This window comes from Balaenoptera physalus, assembly GCF_965194825.1.
Source record: "Balaenoptera physalus genome assembly, chromosome: 13".
Lineage (NCBI taxonomy): Eukaryota > Metazoa > Chordata > Mammalia > Artiodactyla > Balaenopteridae > Balaenoptera > Balaenoptera physalus.
Window position 1 is genome coordinate 75,631,095 of NC_138892.1, and position 10,592 is coordinate 75,641,686.

General features: G+C 32.1%; 1 protein-coding gene across 1 annotated transcript in view; it reads left to right on the top strand.

Moving 5' to 3' along the window:
- CPNE8 (copine 8) overlaps window positions 1-10,385 on the top strand; it is a 318,004-nt gene extending 307,619 nt beyond the window's left edge. Inside the window, exons 19-20 of the mRNA XM_082419257.1 lie at window positions 2,185-2,258; window positions 9,072-10,385. Coding sequence (XP_082275383.1) covers window positions 2,185-2,258; window positions 9,072-9,260 — 263 coding nt within the window. The 3' untranslated portion in view covers window positions 9,261-10,385. The remainder of the gene's footprint in view (window positions 1-2,184; window positions 2,259-9,071) is intronic.
- Window positions 10,386-10,592: the final 207 nt, after the last annotated feature.

Consider the following 10,592-nt stretch of genomic DNA (forward strand, 5'->3'; position numbering starts at 1 on the left):
CATCTGGTTAACTGCTTTGATACAAGTTAGGAAAGGGAGAGAACTATAAGGGATTCTAATATGATTTTGTCTCCCAAGGCTAGAAAGAAATACAGGTCTGTACCTTATATATCTTTTTTCCAGAGACGGGTACTGATGGGGAACCTGTGCTTACAATTTCAGGCTCCTTGAGGACTAGATGATCTGAAAAACTGAAGAGTGAACATTTCCCTTCCACCACTTATATGCCATTTCTTTTCTTCTTGCTCTCACAAGTGTAGCCTCCAATTCTGCTACCCATAGCCTTTTAACTCAAAGGACATACTGAAAAGTGGGAGATATTTTATAGGATCTCATTCTAATACACTATTGCCTGAATAACTGTCACTTTCTTTAATTGAAATAAAACACTTACAAAGGCCAATGGAGATTGTAGAGGATTGTGGAAGGTGAGGCCCAGATTATCATCTAATTTTTGTTTCCCATTTTAGAGTGAGTATAGGGTAATTGTTAGGAGTTATTAACAAATATAGATAATAAAGGAGAAGATTCTCCAATTGCTGGCATGTCACTATCAATGTACATTTATGTCTCAAAGTAATATGAAAATTTTGAAAACAAACTTAGACCAAAAAAAGGAATTAACTATTGAAAATATTTGAGTATAATGAATTTTCCTATTTAAATGCCTAATAACTAGGAGAGAAAAAAATAGTTCTTTTGTATTTTGAATAAGTTAATTACCTTATTATTGGTAATTTACATGTTACTAAATTATGACATATATTATATATCTAAGGAGATTATTGGATGATGGCTCACTAACAATTATGTGTACTGGCAATGTTTCAGCCCAGACATTGATTCCTGAACATGTGTAGAAAAGTAAACTTAAAACCTGTTTAAAAAAAAAAACAAGCTTATAGATATAGAAAACAGATTGGTGGTTGCCAGAGGCTTGCCAGCATTGGAGGTGGGTGAAATGGGTGAAGGAAGTCAAAAGGTACAAACTTCCAGTTTTAAAATAAGTATGTCACACGAATGTAATGTACAGTGTGGTTAGTATAGTTAATACTGTATTGCATATATGAAGGTTGCTAAGAGAATAGATCTTAAAAGTTCTCATCAGAAGAAAAAAATTTGTAATTATGTATGGTCAACTAGACTCATTGTGGTGATCATTTCACAATATATACAAGTAGCGAATCATTATGTTATATAGCTAAAAATAATATAATGTTATTTGTCAATTATACCTCAATCAAAAAAATAAATAAAATAGGAAAAAAAGTAAAACGTCTTTAACCCAAATACATTATCCAAGCACTGAAGAAAATAGTGAAAAGGTGAGGATTGTATTCTAATATTTTTTAGAAGATGACAAAGCAAACATAATTGCAAGTGGCTCTCCGGAGTCTGGTGAATATCATGTGCATACAAAATGGATTATTAGTAGGAGAATATACTTTAAGTACAAATTAGCATTCCTCATGTAATTAGTTATTTAGAGAATTCTCACTGAAACATTAAACTCTGGAAAATGTTCTTAATTGCAGCGTAACATTATTGTATACCAGCTGTCCCGTTATATCACAGTATTCCCAAATACCAGTTGATCTATGTAATGTTGAAATTATTTTTAATCAACAAAAAAATCATACTTCAGAAATTTCATGCTTTATCCAATCACCATAAGAGCAGAGCAAATGCCTTTTTGTTTTTAAATCTATTCATAAAAAGATTACAGACAATATGATTATATAGCTTTGTGTAGTTTCAAAGAGAATAAAGTTCAAATTGTTATTGGAAGTTCTATAATGATTAGTGCCTAGCTTCTTAAATTAGAAAGAAAAAATTAAAATTGAATGAATTAGCATCACTTGCCGAATCAGTCATGTAAGCATGTAATCCAGAGTTAAGGATCTATAGAATGGGGAGATGTACCTAAAGACTTCTACACTGCATAGGCTCTCCTCATCTTTCAAAGTGTCACATGAGGTCTGAGCTTGCTTTCTCCACTTGTAAAATTTGCACTCAGTTAAGTTTTGTGGAAGAAATCACAGAGGAGATGAAAGGATCAACAAGCTTTCTGCCTTTAACATAGGACATATTGTTACTTCATACATCTTGATTTCATTATTGCCTACATTTGTTATAGTATTTAGCTAAAATGCACTGAATAAATGATCCTATTTTATTTTCAAGCAATGGTTGAATTGGATGGAGATGATGTAAGAGTTTCCTCCAGAGGAAAATATGCTGAAAGGGACATTGTGCAGGTAAGCAATTTAATGAAAATTATTTATTTTGTTCATTGTGAAGAGCCCATGTCATCTCTGATTTGTAAATGAAGAGCTTAAATTGAAATCAAGAGTCTCAGGTTCTGTTTGATTGAGGCAGTTGATTCTCTATAAAATGCATGTTAAGTAATGGCCTAGAATAAGCACCAAATTACTTTCCCCCATACTTCATGTTCACCATATATGAAGTAGAATTGTTAATAAGTGTCTTTTCCTACTTTATTATTACCAGAAAATATCATTGAGATCTTTACTAAAATTAAAAGCTAGAAACATAACAGGCTTTTAATGATGCTTATCTATTTATTACTTAGCCCTCAATAAAGATTAAATATATTTTAAGACAGGTGATGCATATTCAGTGTAAGTAAACTTAGTAGAAATAAACCAAAAATGTAGATTTTTTTCTGTTTCCCCCATAGCTTATGGTTAGAAAAGTGGAAAAATAGATCTTATAATTATATATAAATACAAAAATTATATAAAATATATAAATAATAATATTAATATAATACATGGTAACATATAATAATATGTATAATACTATAATAAAATATAACATAATAATAGATTATATATCTCTCTATATAGATATATAGACATATATATGATTCATAATTCTATTAGAATCAAGAAAAATACTTAACTAAAGCCTACTATTCTGGGAGTGAATAGAAAGAAAAAAATGCAATTAATATTTATAAGTGAAACAAAGGAGTTAAATCAACTAAATTTCTGCATACTTTAGAGTCTTCATATCTTTTAGGATGTCAGAAGCAAAAAAAGACTGTGAAGGGAAGACTAAATAGGAAAGGAAAGTTCTCAGTACAATTTGAGCACTTAAAGGAGCAAACAATGGAATTCAATATTATCTCCTAAATAATAATCTATATATTCACCCATAATGCAGTCATTAAGATAATCTAATTTGGAATGCAAGAGAATTTGGTTCAAATCCTGGATTGTCCACTGTGATAACTTGGATAAGCTTTCTAAATTTCAGTGTTCTGGCATTGTTTAAAGATTTTATCAGATAATATATATAAAATACATGACTGAAATAGAACTCAGTAAAATACAACAAAAATAATTTTAAAAATTAGAGAGGGAGAATAATATAAAATAATCTGTAAATATATTATAAAGATTAATCTTGACAAAGATAAAAAAGCATTCTTCTTCATCAGTCAGCAAAATTAAGTTTTAAAATAGAAACATCTGTAAAACAGTTTTTTAAGAAGGTAATTAAATATTATTTAAACCTAATGTTTAAATATTAACATTAAAATGTTAACATTTTAACCTAATGTTCTTGGTAACGTAAAAAGCACACACACATGAATAATTCGTTTAAAAGCAGCTGAGAAAGGGAACGTGGTGATGTGGTCATCTATTTAAGAATCCCACGATGTTTTGTTTTTTATAATTAGACACACGATTATTCACCTTACGCTGATTAGCATAAGTCCAAGTAATTGCACTTTTTCTAAAAATCTCTCCATAATGTCTAGTTCAAAGTAACCAAAAAATCAAATTACTGCATGGAAATATGAATTTGAAGTCCTTTAAAATGTATTATGTTGCTGTTGTAATGCATTTTTACCAAGTTAAAAGAGACAGCTTCATATCTCATAGTATCATTTAAATGATGCTTAAGGGAAACTGGTATTACTCTCTCCCTTAGAAGGTAGTTAAGATTGCTCACATCATTAAGATTCACTTTAAGAGGATTAACATGTTATGTTAGTGACAACCAACAGTTGTTGGTTATTTTATTTATAAAACAAAAATTCCCTTGATCATGAAAGTATTTCATCTCTAATTGGATATGCTACATTGGAAAGAATAGTGAGATAGGACTCAGATCTATGATCTTGAACAAGTCAGTAAATCTCCCTTGAGCCTTTCTTTCATTACCTCCAGACTCTCCATTCTTTTATCTTTGCTCTTTCCATGATGTTGTGAGTCTCAGAGGAAGTAACAGACATGAAAATACTTTGTTACTTATCAGTATAAGATACATAAAAACACACACATATATACATATATATATATAATTATATATTTCCTCTCATTGAAAGTCAGAATCTTGAGACTAGTCTATCACCATAAAGTGACACTGAGATCACCAAAGATTTTGAAGACACCTGAGGATATAGCTAAACACTCAAGGGATTCTACCATGTAAAGTTGAACTGAGAGAGTCATGAGATCTCACAGATACTAACAGGAAACTAAAATCTTCCCAGAGAATTAGTAGCCTCCTGAATGACAGTGACACCTTGACTTACATGTCTATATTTAGTTAAGGATATTTGATGCACCCTTTTCTAATTTCATGGAAAAGTTCCTAAATGGTGATTGATCTTTTAAAAATAGTTCCCAGGGTAAACATTTATATATCACATTGTGTTCAAGAAGAATTAGCATTTTTTCTCTCACCTTGAATAAAATTTTAAAACATTCCACCATTACAGGTTTCCTGGTCCTACCATTCACTAAAACACTTTTTAAATGAGTTATTTTTAAGAATAGAAATATTCTTGAATATTTATAATATTGGGGTTGCAAGGGCACACCAAGAATAATATTGTCAATCTTCCTATCACCAGGAAATATCTAAGCCATCATAATCAATGCTATAAATACTGCTGGCTAAAATAATATCAGAAAATAGGGTCTATTTAGGCTCTCTTACCTTTTTGCTTTGTAAGAAACTGAATGAGATGTTGTACTAAATCATTTAGCAGAAGGCCTCTCACATACCAGTTGCTCAATAAATGCATTAATATCAGTCTCAGTTATTATTATTAGTTAGTATGTTGGCATAGTCCAGTGGGAAGGCATTTTTATTTCACTGTTTCATAGTAGCTGTACCTTGACATATGACACTGTAGTCAGTCTTATGTGTGATTATGTTCATTGCCTCAAGATTCACTCTCATATGACTATAATATAAACAGTATGCAGGAAGAGATTCTATGGTTGTTATTCTAAAACTTAAATGAATTATTTTCTTAAATCAATATATGTAAAGGCTTTCCATTTGTTTGTTTGCTTGCTTGTGCTGTGGATTGGCCATTGTATATAATGCAATATCATTTCTCCTGGCTGCATTCAGCTGCTGTCCAGCCTATCATTCCCTTAAAAATTATATTTAAATCATATCTTTCATTAAAAGGAGAATAATTACCTTCAAGGTTTAGACTTGAAAATCACTAATGGAGCTCTGCAAAGTAGGAACAATCAAATAAAATTGAGCAGAACCACAACTAAAAGCTCATTTGCCCAAACTGATTCAAACTTTTTTCACAAATAGGCAAAGCTAGCTGTTAGAGCAACCACATAGAACATTTTCCTTGTACAGGATAGATGCTAAAAGAAAGATGTAGCGTGTCAAGGAAATGGTATATTTCAACTGAACAGAATGCATTTATTTGTATTCTTCATACGAATGGGATAAATTAGTGCAAAGTAAAAATTGATTTGTTCCTCTAACCTGAATAGTTTAAGGGTCCAAGTTAATTTGTGGTAATAGTCAGTGATCAACATACATTCACAAATGTGTGAGTGTTATTTTGAACAGGAGGTCCCCAGGTGCAGTGATCAGAAATGAGTGATTAAAAGGGACAATAAACAGAGGGGTCTGAGAAGTTGAGTGGAAAATTGTTACTATAGAAGGATATCAGCAAGAGTCCAAAAAGAAAGAGAATATATTTTTGTCCTCAAAAGTGTAAGATTTAACATTAATAAGAGGTAAAGGAAACAGAGTCACTTGTCAATTTCATCTCTCACTTAGGGAAGTACCTCATGACTTTACTGAAGAGATGAATATTTCTTTGGAAAAGGATTAGATAATTTAGGTTAGTGAGTAGAAGATTCTCAACATCTTTTTCTCTGCTTCCAACACACATGTGGGATAAGAGATGCTCCTGTTGATAATATCACTTGCTATAACAGTTACTCTTAACCCAGGGGCAAGGTCCCTTAATACTCAAGGGACGTATCAGAATCTGTGCCTGCATTTAGCAAATGTAAGTTAAATGAGATATATACTTCCTTCCTTGGCTGAAAACTAAGATTTCTTTCTTACCTATTGTTTATGAACATGTTTTAAAGATGAGTAGAACTGTATGTATTATGAGAACAGTGATTATGAATCTTAGTTTTGACATTCCGGAGTATCATAACATTCTTAAAAATGAATTTATATTTACTTCAATAAAAAATTTAGCACATCCTATAGCATTTGCTGGAAAGGTGAAAAAACAGGTGTTTTAAAATAACAAAAAGGTCAGGAATTACAGTTTTAGATTATAATACTGGTACCTAAGTTTGAAAGAGATAAAAAAAATTGATAAAAATGTTTAAAGTTTGATATGAATGTAAACAAAAGACTAGAAAGAAAAGTTTCATATTTATATTGTATATATAAATTTATAAATTAATGAAGAATAATAATAATAACTATCATACTATACATATTATGAGTTGAACACTATTTTATGCACTTATGTGTTGACTTATTTAATACAACAACCTAATGAAGTAGGCATTATTATTATTATCCTCATTTTATAGAAGAGGAAACTGAGTCAGAGTAGTAACTTGTCCAAGACCACACAGCTAATAAGCAGCAGAACCAGCGTCTGAACCTGGGAAGTTTAATTCCAGAGTTTGTGAGAATAGGGAGTAAAAACATAATTGAATTTAATTACCATGGTGTAAGAGAAAAGACCAAAATAAAAGTAAATATAAGAGCAAAGTTGAGGTAAAGGAAAAACACAGCAGGTATAATATCCCCCTTCCCTAGAGAAGTATCAGCTATCTGCTAGAGTGTCGCCATTTCCCTGAAATGTAGGTATTAGCTATAGATTCTTCAAAAACTGATCTCCTAACAAATAGTTTAAAAGATAATTATGTATATGTATAGCTGATTCACTTTGTTATAAAGCAGAAACTAACACACCATTGTAAAGCAATTATACTCCAATAAAGGTGTTAAAAATAATTAAAATTTTAAAAGTAATTATGTATATACTAACCATATCATTACTAAACTTTTTAAAAATACTATGCCTTTTAAAATAAGAATTAAATAAGCTATAGCTGAAATTAGAGATCTTTTTCTATTAATCCTTCACTATGTTGATTCTTATTTTCTCACCTTTCTAATTATAGTTTCAGAGAGAAAAATAAACCTAACTTTGTTTGCACCTCTTTGTCAGGTCTTGTCCAAGTCAGATAATATGACTTCACAAATGTTCATATCCCTCCTATTTCTCTTCTCAGCTGAAGATTATATTCAGTCTGTTAGTTTTTTCTTACCCTTACTTAGCTACCTTTAAGGTAAGAGAAAGATTTGTCACCTCTCTAACACATTTTTCTAAAAGTTGTGCTGAGTTTTCCACCTGGTATCAAGACAGGGTAAAATTATGGTCATATGGGTATTCTTCTGTCTATAGGGTGCCTTATTTTAAAAAGAAAGGAGTACTTTTCTGCTCTTCCTTAAAAGAGACTGCTTTCACTGCATAAATGGTATTACATTTGCTATTTGATTTCTTAACATTTTAACCTGCTTTATCGCAACCTGAGTGGTTTAAAGTCTGCTTCCTAATAAAAGTTAATTTTCTGAAGGCACATCTTGAGTAACTGCTTAAATCAAAAGTACATTTTTCAAAATAAATTTAAAACAGTTACGTTACAGTATGAGATGAGAGTGTGAACACTGTTTCTCTGGAGGAAAAAATGATTTAATATAAACTTTAAAATATTATATTTGAAAATTGTACAACCTCCTGAAATGTCTTCACTGTGCCTTTTCTCCAAGACCTAAAATTACTGTGTCCCCAAACTATCACAACATTAACGGTTACAATCATTCCCAGTTGCTTTCAAGAATCATGATGTCTGTAAGAGGAAATTGAACTAATGCCCTCAAACAGCGCAGTGTTTATTAAGTAACCATTATAAATGAGAATGGAATCAGGCAATCTATTGCCAGAATATTCAGTGATAAGGATTCTCACATGATTGTTTATATAAAGATAGAACAATAATTTTTATGTAATGTAAAAATAAGAATATTGATATTTGATGATATTTCAATAAGAAGTATACCAAAATCTTATGCTGAGGGTTTTTGGTTGTTTATTTTTTGCCTTTCCAAATAACAGATATAAAAAACGAACATTTGGGGCAAGATTCAATGTACTGAATATTTCGGGTACCTACTAATGTGAACTGTGTAAATTTTATATTCATTGTCCATGTGATTTGATGGTCTAGTAATATAATTAAAAACACTTTACATGTGTTTAGGACTCTTTAACAATATTTATTATTTTTAACCCTGATTTGAGTAATACTTCTACATTGAAAGCTGAGTTAAGCACGCATTAATTCCATTTGACAAGAAACTGAGCCCTGAAGAGGATAATGCTCCATCCAATTAGGTGTCGAACTCAAAACTGCAGAATACATGTAGCAACATGATGGGTGTATCAGGACCCGGAGACAAGAGTTATTGCCGGAAAAAACATAGATAAGGATTACCTCCCTTTTTAGATAAAGTATATATTAGAAAGTTTTGGTCACTGTTAGAGCTATTTGTAATAAATCAAATATCTTTAAAATGCATAGTTATTATCATGCATTTCACCATTATTCCAGGCTTCTCTGATTCTCCTACAACCAAATGTTTACATATGTTGGTTTTTGTTTCTATTTTTTAAATTTATTTAAATAGCATGCTAAGGTCTGTTAAATAACTTTCTTTCACCTCTGATTTAGTTTGTGCCATTCAGGGATTATATTGACAGAAGCGGAAACCACATACTCAGCATGGCTAGATTAGCTAAAGATGTCCTAGCGGAGATCCCAGAGCAGTTTCTCTCCTACATGAGGACCAGAGGGATCAAGCCATCACCTGCACCTCCCCCGTACACCCCACCTACACATGTGTTACATACTCAAATATGACTGTGCTCCGAAATGCTAATGTAACTATACTTCAGTTAGAACTGCTGAGTCTATGCTTTTCTCCTGGTGCTCTATAAGGAACCAGGGAATGAGATACTTTTCTCAGTTTGGTTTCAGCAGTATTGGTTTGTATGCTTTCTTGGATCCAAAATTTATTATCTTCCTAAACCAAAACTGTAAATACGGTTGTTGCATGAGCAACAGAAAAATTGTTTAAATGCTTGAAGCAAAATATGGATGTCTTCTCTGAATCTTTAAATGTTTTTTGGACAAAAACAGCTAATTTCCAATGTACTGTTGGGAAAAAGCACAACCTGTGTTTTTAACTCAAATATTGTCCTTGACTGCTATGTATATAGGAAAGCAGTCTCTCTATATCAATGTTTACATGTTACTACTTTTTAAATTCTAATACTTTTATAACTGTTCTTAAGAATACAAGTTTTGAATATTGAATCCTTTGTCTTCTAAATTGCAATAGCTATAATCACAAGAGCAATATCTCTTTGAATGACTGTCTGGACAAATGCAATTGCAAGCAAGGGAAGGTAAAGATACTTTCATATTTCTCAGTAAGTGAATTGTCTTATGAAGCTGCATCTGCTTAGTAATCAGTTCCTCTGTGCCATTTGCCAAGTATGGGAGTTTACACTTAGCAGATGTGTATTCTGAAAGAACATGCATTTTTCATGAAGTTTGAGTTCTAAATTTAGACTGCAATTTGTTTATGTTTTGTAGTGCTAAGTAGAAATAATAAAAAAGACAAACATCGTGAACTGTAAATGCACAGAAAATACTTTGTGTAAAAAGTAGCATCTTTGGGCTTCCCTGGTGGCGCAGTGGTTGAGAATCTGCCTGCTAAAGCAGGGGACACGGGTTCGAGCCCTGGTCTGGGAAGATCCCACATGCCGCAGAGTAACTGGGCCCGTGAGCCACAGCTGCTGAGCCGGCGCATCTGGAGCCTGTGCCCCGCAACGGGAGGGGCCGCGATAGTGAAAGGCCCGCACACCGCGATGAAGAGTGGCCCGCGCTTGCCGCAACTAGAGAAAGCCCTCGCACGAAATGAAGACCCAACACAGCCAAAAATAAAATAAATAAATAAAGTAGCTATTAATTTTAAAAAAAGTAGCATCTTTATATTACAATACTATGTAGAAAGACTAAAATCCAGAATATTTGATTGTGAACCATGTAGCAGATGTTTTAAACTTTCTATTTCATTGTACCTTGTCTAGATATTTTAAGTCAAAAGGATACTGGCTCTCTTGATTTGAATTCCTTTCCAAGTTGCCACGCAGGGTGCACAGGCTGGAAGTTTTTCGCGAAATTCCC